General features: G+C 40.4%; 1 protein-coding gene across 5 annotated transcripts in view; it reads right to left on the reverse strand.

The window, feature by feature from the left end:
* SFI1 (SFI1 centrin binding protein) overlaps positions 1 to 15,830 on the reverse strand; it is a 31,138-nt gene extending 15,308 nt beyond the window's left edge. For 3 of the 5 annotated variants that reach the window (XM_041125687.1, XM_041125686.1, XM_030024347.2), the window contains exons 1-13: positions 15,288 to 15,830; positions 14,555 to 14,748; positions 12,306 to 12,485; positions 11,167 to 11,238; positions 8,818 to 8,925; positions 8,416 to 8,510; positions 6,715 to 6,832; positions 6,343 to 6,445; positions 4,758 to 4,914; positions 3,794 to 3,955; positions 3,284 to 3,354; positions 1,986 to 2,078; positions 1,549 to 1,646 (exon numbers count right to left, since the gene is read on the reverse strand). In XM_041125687.1, the coding sequence (XP_040981621.1) occupies positions 1,549 to 1,646; positions 1,986 to 2,078; positions 3,284 to 3,354; positions 3,794 to 3,955; positions 4,758 to 4,914; positions 6,343 to 6,445; positions 6,715 to 6,832; positions 8,416 to 8,510; positions 8,818 to 8,925; positions 11,167 to 11,238; positions 12,306 to 12,485; positions 14,555 to 14,574 (1,277 nt within the window). In that variant the 5' untranslated portion in view covers positions 14,575 to 14,748; positions 15,288 to 15,830. Of the gene's footprint in view, positions 1 to 1,548; positions 1,647 to 1,985; positions 2,079 to 3,283; positions 3,355 to 3,793; positions 3,956 to 4,757; positions 4,915 to 6,342; positions 6,446 to 6,714; positions 6,833 to 8,415; positions 8,511 to 8,817; positions 8,926 to 10,165; positions 10,197 to 11,166; positions 11,239 to 12,305; positions 12,486 to 14,554; positions 14,749 to 15,287 lie in introns of those variants that run through there. The other 2 variants (XM_041125688.1, XM_041125689.1) reach the window with 2 other exon arrangements.
* Between the last annotated feature and the right edge of the window lie 431 nt (positions 15,831 to 16,261).

A 16,261-nucleotide genomic window follows, 5' to 3' on the forward strand; every position in this document is an offset into this window, starting at 1 on the left:
AAACAGAAATGCCAAGCACTTCTAAAGAAGAAAGATTCCCAGTAATATCACTCAATTTCATATTGCAAACTTAAAGTAGAATAACTCCAGCAGTTGTAATGGATTTATTTTGGTGCAACTGCAGTTGTGAAACAACTGTATCATCAGTTTGATGAAACAACCAGTATCATCATTTTGAGTGCAGGTTCTTTTCCTATGAGTCCCACAACGGTCTTGGAGCCAGAATTAAAGCTTGCAGGCACACCTTGTTTGTTTCATATTGAATTCAACTGCACATACTGCAACTGACTACAAGTCAGTTGTAACCAGAGTAATATTTCTTATTTCTTCAGTGACCTCTGAGCAAAACCAAACTGATCCTGATGCCAAGCCATCGGGCAATTTGACAGATTTGTGCAAAAATTATGCCCTGAAAATAAAACAAGAATCAACTCTAATTCAGTACCAAGTGTATCAGTCACTCTTGTAGGATTAGCCCCTCTTAATCAAGAAAATTTTAATACTTAAAGCAAACTCTGCTGGGAGGATTAAAAGAAATGAGATAGAAATTTTATTGAGTTGAAGATGCTGATTAGGCCACAAGGTAGTTCTCTGAGCTGTAGTAAAATCAAGTATCTTTTTGAGTGCAGGCTGTGCTAAGCTCATAAAGAACATCACGCATAAGCTTGCACAGCAAAATGAAGGTTCCCTTACTTCCTTTATTACCCCTCATCTAATTTAAACCAAGCAACTCTATGTGGTTCGTTGCACTAATATACTAACATGGTGACATCTCAACAGGTTTCATCTGTTTGAGAGCAACACCGTAGTATTGTGGTTGAAGTGTTTTCAGTTTCAACTCTAGCCCAAGGATCTGAGCATTGTGGAGTACAGCATGTTGTACTGAGTAGCACAGACCTGTCTTGTAGAGGTCTCATTCTCTCCAGCTAAGCTTCACCCAAAAATCAAGGAAGTTCTAAGGCAACAAGGTTTAGAGTATTTGCACATCCTGCAATTTTGGGAGCAACTGAAAGCAGCATTAAGACCCAACAGACAAAGGAAGCATAAGAATCAAATACATACCCTTTCAACTTCATCATAACAAACATGGTCAAATTTGAAAGCCTTCTGACTGCTTTGTTAATGTTGACTTATTCCTAGAACTAAATAAATTTAGCTTCTACAAAAAAAGCCTTACCTTCACTCTTAGAGTACCTCTAGCAGCAGGGGTAGCATACACAAGCCATCAACTCCCCCTGTTCCTCCCCAAAGTAAAGCAGCAGTAAGCATTTTGAGCTTTGTCCCTGCTCATGCTGGAACCTACTGCTCTTACCAGTAAAACATCCCACTCTTAAATCTAAACAAGCCTCAGAGCTAGGCTTAATCAATCTCCCTCTCACATTTCACAGAGAAGCAGGAGACATAAATTGTCCATTACTCATAGAAAATATAAGAGCAATTGGCACTAGGATGGTCAAGCCCCCAAAGGTATTACCAGATTTTAAAAGAGAACCAAAGGCCCACAAATCCCACATTTGCACAAATTTATATTAATATTTCTCTGCGTACCTGTAATGGGCATGAGCCACTGATGTTAAGGCCTGCTGCTGCTGTTCTTCCTCATGTTCCAAACGGGACTTCCAACGGTTCCAGAACTTCTGCAGCATCTGAAACAAAACAACAAAGGCATGAAAAAACATAGATATCGAGGGAGGAGAAGAATGCAAAGAAAGAAATTATTAAATGTGCTACTGAAACTGCTTGTTTTATAACCTGGTATGAATTTTTCTGGTAAAAGAAAAAGTTACCATAAATATAGGAAAACAGAAAACTAAAATAACATATCTAAGACTGACAGCTGACTTACACAGGAGATTTTCTGTGGCTATTAGTATTTAGGAACACAGCCACTGATTTAGTAAAAAAGTATTTTGTAGGTGAAAGTGGAAGCCAATAGGAAAGCTCAAGAAAAACTAACACAAGACGAAAAATAAAGTCAAACTCACTGTAACTTGATGCTGACGGTGTGACAGATTTTTTCTCATTTGCTGAAGACGAGCGTTCATGACATTCTGCCAAAGACCTTTAAACCCAAGTTTCTGTAACAACAAGAAATGTACACAACTTCCATGTAATCCAAAATCAGCAAGCACTGGTAAGTTTAGAACCGGCTGCTCCTTACAGACAATCTATGTTTGATGCTACTCCTTGCAATAGCTAAGATTTACGAACTTGTAATCAAAACCATTCATCAATTTCCTCTCACAAATCGTCACTTCTCCAGCTAAACTAAAATTCCCTTCCACTTTCCCAGGGTTTTACTGCAAGACGTCGAACTCCTTATTCGGCTATCAACACTACTACCCAAGTCCTTTCCCGATCCATCTCCTCCTTCAGTTCAAGACTCATAACTCGCTCCTTATCAAAAATAGAAAAGATCCACTTCCCTTTTAGGTCTCCTCTGCACAAGGTCTTTTGGTCTACAATCCCACAATACCTTGATTCGGGGATGAACGTGGTAAATCGCATTATGAGAGCATCCTGCCTTAAAGTGCTCTTATAGTCACTAATGTTTTCAGTCTATGATCCAAACGGGTTTATTGCCATTCTTTTGATGATCGGTACTGATCCACGCTTGAAAATAATTCAGTTCCAAAAAAGCTAGAGGCTTCCTTGTGCCCACCTTTCAGACAGCCTTCAAGGATTTCTCTCTTTTTTAAAACAAACAAACAAAACCCACCAAAACAACAACAAAAAAACAACCAAACAAAAAAAAAAACCACAGAAAAAAAAAAACCCACAAGACACCCAACTACCTGCATATGCAATAAGCTATCTTTGGACTCCTGTGAAAATAAGCATGTATGCATTACTACAGAGGGAAAAAAAATAATTCTTGTAGCAAAAGAGTGTAAGCAGACAGAAAAATTTGGGGTAGAGTGGAGAAGGAAAGAAAAAAATATCAGGGCAAGTCAAGGGGAAAATGCAATCTCATGGTGAAATAGCCAGGGAGCACAGTAGCCCAATACCATCAAGATTAATCTGCTACGTCACCAGTTTCCCAGTTGGAAGAATAACTATTTTGGAGAGCAGCACAATTTCCCCATTTGGATTCAAACAGCAGATTCCAAAACAGTTGGAATTTAGAAACCTGATGCCTGATCCAAACTCACCATGACAGAAAATGGTGCATCGCCCACCTAACACCCACACACCACTGTTAGTATTAAAAGCACACTGCCAGTCAGAAGTATTCGAATCCTCTCCACAGCCTCTTCCACCTGACACATAACAGTGCTCTTACCAACAGATGATGCTTGTAGTGTTTTTCAGCCAGCTCATACCGTCTAGTCTCTTCCACACACAGTACAACATCTGTCACTGAGTTAAAGTATCTTTTACACAGAAACATCCGTTCTGATATATACACAACTTTCTCCCACAGAGGGGCACTAGATCCCCATCTATATTTGCTTCAATATTTGAATTTCCAAGCACTGTTACCTGTGCAAGTTCTGATTACAGTCAAGTTTTTAGATTTTGCTGGCTTATCACAATACATTTCTGATTCACTGTTAAGTAAGGAATTCCTCCCCAAACTTATCTTCTGCAGGCTCTTAGCTGTCAACAGGCTAACATACTGTAATTGCAACAGTTTTATTAATTGTTAATATAGCCTTACATACATCCTTCTAATGACAGGGTTTGCTGTCACCCACACTACTGCACAACATTCCTGCTTATTAACCAGATCTTTCCCCCACAGGAATGCTTTTAAGCTGTCCCTGCTAGGGACTAAATACAGATTGGATACAATGCTTCCAGTGTGCAAAGACTCTCCATAAGGCAATCCTTGCTGCTAGTTTTTCAATGTCCTTTTGGTGAGCATGCACTCTTCTCCTGCACTCCCATGACAGCTGCCAATCAGAGAAACACTGCCGGACTATCCTGCTTTGGTGATGCTCTTGGGCCAGCTCTAGAAAACAAACACACAAATTACTCATGACTTGTTCCATCCTGGGTTCATTCATCTCAGATGAGGCCATGACATTTCAGCCACTGGTTCTGAAGTGACAGAAACTCTAAAACTGAAAAATGGTGGTAAGAATTCACAGTAATACTCAGCTATAGACTATGTTGTTCTTATTGATCACAAAGGCAGTTATAAAGCAGGAACGTGCTGTACTGACTTAAGAAGGGGAAGTTAAGACACTGCATCACTTTTTCAACGTACATAAGCTTGCTTACATTTCAGCATACTCTTATTACTAGTTCCCAGATATCCAAGCTGGATTCTTTTCTACTACCACCAATCAACAGGCAATTCACACAAGTGCCTGAACTCATTCCAGTGGCTTCAAGGGAAGAAACAAAAGAACTGGTGTAATAATCTTTACCATCCTGTATGAGTTGTGATTTGTCTGATTATCAAGAAAATCCACATACAGATTGACTGATAGTAGTCCTGAATATATCCTTCTCACAGCTATCTCAGTCAGAATATAATATGCAATGTGCAAGTTTTTGTCAAGGGAACTGTAAAGCATTTTCTTTTAAATCAAATGGAAAGCAGGTGATCTTCCCAACAGTTCACTATATAACCTTAGCTAGCCAGGCCTGTAACAGTGTACAGTCCAAGTTGCACCTCATCATCTGTTGAGCAAGCAGAAACATTACAGCCTCTCTTAGAATAGAAAAAAAAAAAAAAAAAAAAAATCACTGTGCCCTAAGCAAAGGGGCTGAGCCCTGTTTTGCCCTAACTCACCATTTTCACTCACCATTCTGAAGTTTCTTTTCTCTGTGGAGGTTTAAGTATCCTAGCCACGCTTCCATGCACCTCTTTAATTCCCAGTGCCGATGGTGAGTTACTGCCCTAGTCTCCTTCTGCTTGTCATTCTGGCTGTATAAATACAGCTCTCGCCACTGCAACCAAGCCTGACCAAACAATTGAGGAGGCAGGGCAGTAAGGGGAAAAAAAGGGACAAGATTAGGGAAGTAGAACAAAGAAGAGAAGAGGAAGAACACACAGGCAATAGGAAATTCCATGTAACATCTAAAGGTGAAAGCCATGAGCAGTGAGGTTCCTCCCCACAAGTGGGGGAAAAAAAACAACAAACAAAACCAAACACACACCAAATGAATATCAGCATAGAAAAGGTCAAAGAATGTCGATATCAAACTTTTTTCCTTTTTTTTGGATACTTTTGCACTTTTCCCATTAAAAGGCCAAAATATTACTTTTTGGACAACAGGCTTTCTTTCAGACAGAGTATTTTTATATAAAAGAGAATCACATCTTGAGATACGGTAAGATTTCCCAAGTCACAAGTTTATCTCCTTAGTAGAATAGTGGCCTCAAACAGGCAGTGTTACCATCTCACAGCACAGGCCAAATTAAATACCATCACCTGCTTTTAACGAAATGGACAAAAAGCCACAGTTCCAGCGAAAGAAAGAAAAGCACACTATTTTCACATCAGCTAAGCCGAACAATTTACTGAAGGAGCTGACAACCTCTCAAGAACATGAAATGCTGGATTGTATTTTCTTACCCCAAATTGAGTTAAACATGCTCACAGAAATTCATTAGGACATAAGAAATGTTGTCTTACAAAGAGGCAAGATGCCATCAAACAGCTGACCAGTACTATCTTACCTCCTAATGGGATAGTGGATTGGACCTCTGTGGAGTTTGGCATTCTAGAGAGCTGGATGCAACTACCCTTCATGCCCTGCTCAAAATGCCACAGCTGCAAACTCACACACCTGTTTTCTTTTACCTCTTATTTACCTGTGGCTAGTTTCTCTGGTGGAGACAACTCTGATGCTTTCACTATCATCAAGCATTGTATAAGACAGTAATAATTCCTTTGGACAGTCTGCTTCCCAGCAAATATAAGACATGGATCCAGTTTGCTCTGCCTAAATTGCTTGTAAAGAAATTTTTCTTGTAAAAATATTGTTTTGACCTTCTTCATAGAATATCTCAAGTTGGAAGGGACCCATAAGGATCATTGAGTCCAGCTCCCTGCAGGACTACTTAAAACTAAATCATCTAATAGCATCGTCCAGACGCTCCCTGAACTCTGACAGGCTTGGTGTTGTGACCAGTTCCCTGGAGATCCCGTTCCAGTGACCGACCACCCTCTCGGTGAAGAGCCTTTTCCTAATGTCCAATCTGAACTTCCCCTGACACAGCTTCATTCCATTTCCTCATGTCCTAATATGTTCTTCCATCATAAGTACTGCAATTTGCAAAGCAAATGAGTATAAGGCCTATTTTTTATTAATCTGCAAAATTAGTCACATGTGCATGCAACTTAAACATTAGAAATGGTAGTAGCTGAAGCTCCTAGGACTTACTCGAAATTGCAGGCTCTGGGCCCAATGCTGCAGAGCTAAAATATTCATTTTACGTCCAATGCTGTTCTGGTAGTGTCGTCTTCTCCACACTGCCCATGATATACTGCCAAAACAATGTTACAGACATGTTCAAACACAGGTTCCATAGTTTGGTGCAAGAAATCACCCTCCTCTCACTGGAAAAAGGTACGAACAACAATCTTTTACATTCACAGTCTATGGGCATACCAGAAGAATTCAGACACACACACCCTTCAAAAAAAAAAAAATCGAATATGGAAAAAAGTCACTACAGGAAAAGATAACAGAACACAGGTAAAAACCATGGCCTTATGGTCAGCACCCCTCTGCCTACTTCCACTCCATTCTTACCGCAAACAGCTTCTTTCCCTGAAAGCCAGCGCCACAGACTGCATCCCATGTTTTGTCCTTTGAACATCAACATAAACAAGCCAGTGCTGCCAGGTCCTCAGCAATTTTTGCTTCTTTGCTGTGCATAACAGAAAAATTACAGCATCTTAAGTTCATGCAAGAATCTGGCATTTTTAAACCACTCCATAACACCACTTGTCCCCGACCTCCAGTCCCCTCAACCCGCAGTGACACCTCGTGGGACACGCTGAAACAACAGCCACCAGAGCCGCAGCCACAACCATCCACCCTGGCTGAGGGTGCCACACTGACAAGAATCTCTGAAACGCTGACAGCATCATGCCACTTGTTCAGAGCAGCGTGAATTATCAGACAACGGCATTGCTTTGTCTTCAGTGCTTACAGGGTATATAATTGTATAACAATATTCAGCATAACAACCTTATTGGGTAAGAATTACAGGATTTTCTTTGGTTCGTTTTAAAAAAAAAAAGTTCATCAGGTTCATCAGTGGCTTTTCAAGAGTTATTCTCTATTACAAGCAGAGAAATCAACCAGAAACAAGTCAAGTTTATTTAGCAGGTCAGTCACACAGCTAAAAACAGAAGTGGTGTCACAAATCCCAGTTTACCACTTTATGCAGTGCACTGCACTTTCTCCTCACAACAGTCTGGCTTGTCAGAACTGACACTATTGAAGCAAAGTTATTAGAAAAAACACCGTTGATTTTATGCCACTCCACACTTACACCAAAAAAACCACCACACTTTTTAAAGATTTCCTTGTAATCTGGTGAATCAAGTATTAACCTACCTTAAAACAGGCCGCTTTTCTATCTTTTTGACTAAGTAACACACAGCTGCTTCTGCAAGTACTCTGGCCTCACTCAATAAGAAAGGAAATCTAGATAGCCTATCAGCTCGTTTTGAAAGGTGCCAGTCTATATAATATTCTGAGGCTACATGCATATGCAAAGAGAGCAGTTAACTTATTTTGCAAATCAGCACAGAACGAAAACCACAGCATCATCTTTAAAAGAGGGTCATCTTACCCTTCAGGGAAACATATTCCCTGAAACCAAAGGATGTTGCAACCAATATAAGCAATGTCATCAACAGGACAAATCCATTGTGGAACAAAGAATCTACACAATAAGACAAGGGGCACTTCAAAAGCTTGGGCTGCTTTTCAATTGCAAGATACAAGCTGGAAGGAATACTGAATACAGATAAAATATGTGCAGTTAATACCACAGGGAATTATTGTTTAATTTCTCTAGCCACAGTTGATAACAGAATTCCAGCAACACATTCTAACAAAAAATATTTATTTGAACACATACTGTGATAAAGTAAAAAACAAACAAACAAACAAACAAAACACAAACAAAAAAAAACCCAAACCAACCAAACCACCCCCCCAAAAACAAACAACGCAATCCAGAGCAGATGGAGAGGCCCTTAAGCTTATTCACTGACATCCCTAAATAACTATATAGCCACACAGTAGTGCATCAAACAGAACCCCCCTGCCAGCTTTAGACAGACAACCATCTGTACCTAAAAGCATTACACTTCCATAGGGTGGGGGAGGTCAACATGCAAACGTGCACAAGGGAAGAGATTCTGTGTAAATATTTCCTTTGGAAACTCCCATCTCAGTATGTCCCCAAATAAAGGTAGTTACCATCACTTCACTTACCATGAGACTCTGCAACACAGTATTTGTTCCTCTTTCCTTGTTGCTGGCATACATAGGCTCTCCAAGCCTTGAATATCAAATTCTGGAGTAAATGCCTGAAAAATGAAAAAAGCACTATTCAGTGAAATAGCTACCAATGCCTAGAAGTAAGATTCTTGCAAGTTCAATTGCACTTTAAAGATATGTTGGATAGGAAATTTTGACTTCATCCTAAGACAACAGCAACAAAAAAAAGAAAGAGGAGAAGATAGATATGAAAATAAGCAATGAAGACATTGCTCTTGGCCTAGAGGTACTGTTGATGTAACTTGCTTACTGGCATTAATAACTCCTTCAGAACCTAAGGAAAATTTCTCATACTGCTATAATATACACACAATAATAGGAAGTCATGTCACAAACCTGTAATGGCTGCCTGCTCTGAGGCTGAGCTTCCTTTCTCTGCAAACAGTCCACCACTCCTTCCACTCTCCAAAAGTTTTTTGAAGAATCTTCTGGTCATAAAAGCATCTAAACAGTTGAAAAATTTGGACATGGGAAACTTCATACAGGTTTCCAGGTTGACCAAAAATCAGTTTTAATGAAGATTATGCTACCTCTTTTCCAGTCTTGTCTGATTAGCCTAACAGCACCTAATTGCATTTAAAAAACACTACCCTACTGGGACACTTTATTCCAAGACTCTATGAAGTATGACAAGAAGCAATCAGTTTAGTGACTGTAAATACTTCACATAAAGTCAAGGAAGGAAGGACTGATGTTAACTAGCTTGCCAAATATCAGAGTGCCAGTTGACTTTAAACCTATGAATAACTCGCGTCTTTTATCCTCAGTTCTGTTTTACTCAAAAAAACAGCATGGTTGATAATGATACGTGTATTTTCCTTGCTAATTTTGTTCTTTGTTATTTTAACACAAAATATTTTATGTATAGAAATAAATACAAAAGCTACTTCAGATTTTATACTGCTTTGATATTTCCATTGTGTTCTTAGAAAGAGCATGCTGATCTTAAGTTATCCCAAATTTAAAATCTTCCCAAAGATCACCTAAATAGGCTTCAGAACTCCTTCAGCTAGTTACACATTGTCTATGCTAAAAACGAAGTTGTTCATCTGCTCATGTACCTTCCTTCTCCTTCCAACAGATGCTAAGCCATGTACAAAATGGATTCACAAGTCACACACGACCTTCAAATTCTTTAACCTCAGTAGAACAGCCTCTGCTTTTATACCCAGATTTAATTAACACATACCTGACCAGGTAAGAAGTGACATTACATTGCAACTGAATTGTGAACAACAGAAAATTCAAATATAGGAGGCTCTGCATGAGGGAATTAGCACTTCGATCCCCTAACAAAAAATAATGGTCATAACCTACTATTTCAAGCAATTTTTTTTAATTTTAAAATATTATCTCAAACATTTTTCAGTGTGGTCAAGATGACCTGGGCAGCAGCGTTAAGGACCGGAAAGTCTCATCAACTGGAGTACAAACACTTTCAAAAAATTTCTCATCTCTTTGTATTTGTGATGGAGAGAAGGAAGACAAAAGGACCCATGAAAACATATAAGCTAATAAACAAAAAGCACACAAGCCCAGACTTACAACCTTTGATCACAACTATCCCACTAGCTTAATGAAATTGCTCATGTCTGTAATAACAGGATTAGGCCCAGAATACCTAGAGGTCCCTCAGTGAAACACATATGAATCCTCTCACAAGTTGCAATTCATAGCTACCTACCCCAAGCCAAGTTGCTAAGTCATTCCAAGCACTCAAGCAGAAAAGAAAAAAAAAAAAAGAAAAAGAAAAAAGAAATGAGCTATACTTTATTTTTATTTTACTTGGTGCATTAACAGAACATTGCAAATAAAAGCTAAGGAAAACTGGAGACTCTTAAATCTAAAAAACAATTAATTACTGCTTATGTTCTTTGCTGAACTTTATAAAACGTATTTCCACTCACCCTCCTAAAAAAAAGAAAATAAATAATAATTGTCCTGAGTTTACACATGAAGTAGTGCAAATTCAGTATACGGGATAGCAAGAACAGCAAGATTCAGAGGACAACTTCTGGTTACCAACTAAGACAGATGTAGTCAGGGTATATTTGATACAGTACAATGAAATTGGGTAACTTATTCTGACTGTAACAAATGCAGGTCTTTCCACTGGGAACTGCTTCAGTTCCCAAGGGTGTGGTCAAACAAGAATGAACACGCAAATTAAAGCAAAACAAGAAAAGAGTATCAAAGTGTTAGTTTTCAGCAGCTGACAGAACACTAACAACAGAAACGAATTATCTGCCGCAGGTATTTCAAAGTCAGACAGATACAAAGCATATATAGATATACATTAAGAACAATAGTGCAAACAATAAAATGAACTGAATTTCACGATCTGTCTCTAGTTATAACTTTGAAAAACTTAAATTTAAAGCAGGTGTCACAATCATACCCCATCATTTATATACTCGTACAGTTCAACTTCATCAAGACAACCACAATTCCTACGAATTTAGTTAGTAAAGTTTAACCATGATTATTAAAAACAAACAAAAAGCAGGAGCAAGAAGCGTATTCAAAGGAAACCTTCAAGTGATCCAAAAGACATCCAAATATTTTCTTGGCAGCCAGCGCTCTCTTAGCCCAATGGTATAGCACGAAACCACAAAAAAAAAAAATCACCACCACCACCAAACCCACAAAAAAACCGCCACCCTTCATTTCTGTAATTTTATCTACCTGGCTTTGGAAGGGAAAACTTGTCCAAATGTCTTTTTTGCCCACAGATGGAAGAACTTCCTTGCTAAGTATCTGGAATATAAGGAAAGGTTAGTTGCCTTTGTACTCTCCCTCTGTTAATTCCCAGGCAGCAGTAAAAATAGGAACTTTTATGCTAGTTTCACTAATAAAACTAAGGGTCTGGTTTTCACAGATCAATGCACTTATGAAATATTTACACCCCAAAATTAGTACCTGTAACAGGACTATTCACCAAGCATTAACAGAGGCCCAAGCATCACTGCAAGACCTGAATTGGGACATACTTCTTTAGGAAACCTAGAGAGCTTAAACGTCTTCCCAGCAGCCCACTTACACCCAGTGATACTAATGACCAGGCTGCCGATTAACTGGGGAGCCTTTTTGTGATTTAGAAGAGGTAACATAGCTGTCTTCCTGAAGTCAACCAGCTGAGTCAGACTTGTTTCCAGAATACTTGAGCCAATCTAATGTTTATTCCTGCCTGAAACCAGCAGATCTTCCTTCTTCCTACCTCCCCCACAGCAGTTAACTTCTCAGCAAGCTTCTAGTACCAGTTCAACTCAGTAATCCGTAACTGTGATATTATCACCCTCCCCCCCCCCTTTTTCTTTCAAACGGATTTTAGAGTTAATTGGCACACAGAAGGCCCCAATAAGCACCAAAGACATCACAAGGTAATTAATTAAAGCACACAGCCGTGAACAGGGCCTCCCTCTTTCAGCAAGTCTGAGTTGCTAGATCAGCTCCACTTGTTCAACAAATATTAGGCTTTTAATCTCTAAACAATTACCATCCCACCTTTGTCAAGATTCCTTCAACAAACAAAAGAAGTAAAGAAACACAAGAGGAGGGCAAGACTAAATCATTACACTGGCAGTCCCCATCAAAGCATGCTGTTAAATAGCTATTTTGAAATTTTACATTAGAAAATCAAATATATGTGAAATCTGACTGTGCCAATGCATGTCCTCAAATTACCACAAGACATCTTCAGAACTGTCTGGCACACCTGTGAACAAAAACCTTCGCCTTCGCCTGCACTTGTACTACTAAAACCAGACTTCTTTAGGTCTGATCCCCCTGCTCCATTCTGTGAAATTATGTTTTGTACTCATCACCTCATTTGGAATTCTTTTAACCTTCTTCTGTGATGCCAGGTATACCCAACTTGATCCAGATCGTCATGACCTCTGTCCTGAACTCGATGTCTGGCAGATTGGGGAGCAACAGATTGCCCAGTTGCATGCATCTGATGCCTAGGTAGTTGTTGGATTTCATGCATCTTCAGAGATTTTGAACTTAAAAGGAAAGAAGAAATATTTTCTGTAAAACTACATTCACTGCAAAGAAGTGGCATTATTTCGATAAATTAATCTATAACAAAGGTATACCATCACAAATAGAAGTTGACCGCTACAAAACGTTAAAACACGTTTATTGTCTCTTTATCAGGCATTTTTCACTATCTGGAATTTTAAAGTTGTTTCTGCAAGACAAGCAGGAAGATACATTTCACTGCAATCACGTCACAGACAACTCCTTTCTCCTCTAAAGTTGAAATGAAAAAGCACTAAAATGCATTTGTGCTTGCCCTCCCATGTGTGTGCATACAGTGCCTTTGCAGAGATTTGAATGTGTTTTTCTGCCTTTTATTCTCAAGCATATCAAAGTATTCTGTCTATTGCTGAAAAATTCTCTTGAGGACTAGCGAACTGAAGCGAAAATTTCCCATTTTAACACGAAATGCACTTACACGTAGTTATTTTACAAGAAACTCTTTCCTAGTTTTGCTCATATTTTAACTGTGTTTCTTCTTTAAAAAAAAAAAAAACAAACTAAAAATCCCTTCCTGTTTTTACACATTCATCATTAACAAGCAAAATTAGGTGTATTTTTCCATCATAGTTTACTTTCACATGTAGTTCTAATCTGAAAAACAAGTATGTTTTTATGAATCCCAAATATTTTGTCTCAGTAATTTTCTGAAAACACAAATGATTTAAAAAAAAAATCTAACCAGATAAAACTTGCTGAACCAGTTGTATTGAAGCCTCTTTCCCAAAACAAATACTGCCACCACCCTGAAAATTTGCACATTAGAACCACAAACACATTCTTGAACTCCCAAACAGGCAACAGAAGAGGATAGTCTGAAGTCTCACCCTAATAATCACCTGAACTGAACTAGGAAAAACATGGCTGCAGCCAGAAAAAAAAAATGGTTCTATAAAGTTTTTGGAACAATCCACACTACTAAATTTCAGGAGTTCAGCTGAACAACTGCTCACAGTATTAACAACAAATCATTGGGGGGAAAAAAAACCAACAACAAGACCAGAACCCACCCCCAAAAATCTCATAGGAGGAAATACAGTATTTTTGGCTTCTGCCAGCAAGCTGCAAGGAGCTAAAACAAAGCTAATGAAAGAAAACAAGATCTATATTTTGTGTGAGAAAGAGAGAGAAATTCTTGTTCTCCTGTAAAATATTATTTGAATGTTTTCTGAAAGAGGTGGGCCTCGCCTGGCAGATGAATAAATTCTGTTCATGTCAAGATGTACAGTTACGTACGCACTTTTGAAGAAAAGAGTTTCAGACACTTTTAAAATTATGCAAAATAGTTTTCAGCAAAAGTTCTTGTACACGTCTATTAGGCCCAATTCCCTTTAAAACCTTCTAAATTGCTCCAAAGGTAAACCTGGTCTGACCACATGCAATGACAATGTAATGCAAAGTAGTCAAAAAATCAAGCTCGGGTAGAGCATGTAAAAGTTTTGTATTAAAGTCTGAGGCATGTGAATACTTAATGATTTTCCAATATATGTCATTTTTAACAGATTTTCCTAGATTTGAAACACTGTATGTGCTACACATATGTAGTGACGACAGCCCACGTCCATGAGAATTTATGGCAAGTAACCACGAAAAATAAGAGTTGAAGAAGGATCATTTGTCCCTTGTAAAGTTAGAAAATAAAAGCACGGGAAGAATAAGAGAACTGACTAACACCACAAAATAAACGTGCGGTTGGGCCAACAACGACATCCAAATATCTTACGTTCCAGTCTAAGACCTCAAGCTCAAGAACATCATTTTTATATTTGAATGTCATGATAATGCAAACCCACATAAAGCTGTGTTTCGTGATGGGTTTGGGGGGGTGGGGGTGGTGTGTTTGTTGTTTTTGTTTTGTTTTTAAGAGGAACGCTTTCTGGTTAACAATATTCCATAGAGACCAATAAGCCCTCATATGAGAATAACAACTTTCTTCTGTCCCATGGAATGCCTAAGATGTCATAGTAAAAAAAAAAAAAAAAAAAAATTACAGCTGAGGTCTTTAACAAGGTAGCATCTTCTTATTGCTTACCTGCTTCTGGATTTCTCCATTTTGCTATAGATCCAAGCCTGCAGTAAACAAATGCACTCTCTACACTGCAACGTTGTATATTAGCTTTGGACAAAGCATAAATTGGTTCCTGTTATTTGTGATGAATCCATCAAACGGGTCTATGCTAAACACAGTCTGTATCTTAACAATGACAGGAACTCCACTCACTCGACCTGCATACAAATAGCATAATGCAATTCTAGATGTTTAACACAAAAAGCATCTGTCTGCACACTCACAGCCTTGCTGACCTGAACGATACTGTGCTGACATAATCTGTTGGTAATAAAGTCATAACCGCTTGAATCGTAAGACAGCAGCTGTCCCTACCTAAATAAAGCTGTGCTAGAAGGATGCTATAAAAAGGAGATGATCCTAAGTTATGTTCCCCTACTTAGAAACAAATTAATAATCAAGAGTGACAAAATCAGTACCTAATCAAACCGACTCCTTTTTACTTTTTCTTTTAAACTACTAAGCTTCTCTCCCTTCACAAGCACATAAAAATGAAAAAATGAATTCCACGCAGCTCCAGCGAGAACTCCTGTACACACGGAACCTTCTACCTGTCAAAGGTCTTAGGGAGAGTAAGACTCTGTGAAAACACCCGGGGACTTATGATCAGCAACCTCCTCCCAAGTGTGAGATTCAAGGTGGACATTTCTATAAGCAAGGTTTAAGGGGCAACAGAAAAAAAAACCACCAAACTTACTGCAGTCAGGCAGAGTTTGCCTGCACGAAACTCCTCTCGGCAGCAGAGAGTTATAGTCTGAACGCTGTTTGTGCTTATGGACAAACACTCAAGAACCACACGATGCTGCTCTAAAGCCCCGCCTTGAGGCGCTGGAGGCCGTGGCCGCGGTACCTGCCTCCCGGGACACCCAACAACCGGATCCAGCCGCGGCCAGCCCGGGGGGACCGGCCGGCTTGCGTTAACGGCTAGGCGAAAGCAGCGCCTCACGGGTCACCGGCACCCCGCTCCTCGGCAGGCCCGGGGGCTCTGCCCTCCCTAACCGAGACGGCCCCGCACACGCCTGCACGGCCGCGTCTGCCTTCGCAAGCCGCCTCCAAGGGGCGGCAGGGTGGTGGAGGGGGGCGAGAGGCGACACCAGCCCCACCGGGAGGCGGCCGGAGCCCCGAGGCGGGGGTGAGGGGGGAGCGCAGGCCCGCCGCGCCTCAGCGCGGAACCGGGCGCGTTACTCCCGCGCTCCCCGCCCGCCCTCACAGCGGGGAGAGCCCCGCCCACCACCACAAAGAGGGAGCCAGAGCGCCGCCCGCCCCCCCACATACCCCTTGGCGGCGGCGCAGCGCCCCGCAGCGGCGGGGAGGAATGCGGGCCGGGGCGGCGGATGGAGCCCTGGGGCTGCCCGGCGGGGTGCAGCCGCCCCCCGGACAAATACCGATCGGTTTAGGGCATAAACGGCAGTCCCGAGCAGCGGGGAAAAAAAAAAAGGGGGCTCAGGGTGCCATGGCACTGAACTGCTGCCCACGCTGCAGTGGGGAAAAAAAAAAAGGGGCTCAGGGTGCCATGGCACTGAACTGCTGCCCACGCTGCAGCGGGGTAGGCGGAGGGAAAGAAGCATTTTTGGCATTTCTGGGCCATTGGGTTTTTCTGGTGCGAGTATCCGGTAACCGGTGTGTGAACGGAAGATGTGCCTTTAGGAACTAACGGAACGTCAGCTTGCA

This window comes from Aquila chrysaetos, chromosome 9, assembly GCF_900496995.4.
Source record: "Aquila chrysaetos chrysaetos chromosome 9, bAquChr1.4, whole genome shotgun sequence".
In the NCBI taxonomy this organism is placed as follows: domain Eukaryota; kingdom Metazoa; phylum Chordata; class Aves; order Accipitriformes; family Accipitridae; genus Aquila; species Aquila chrysaetos.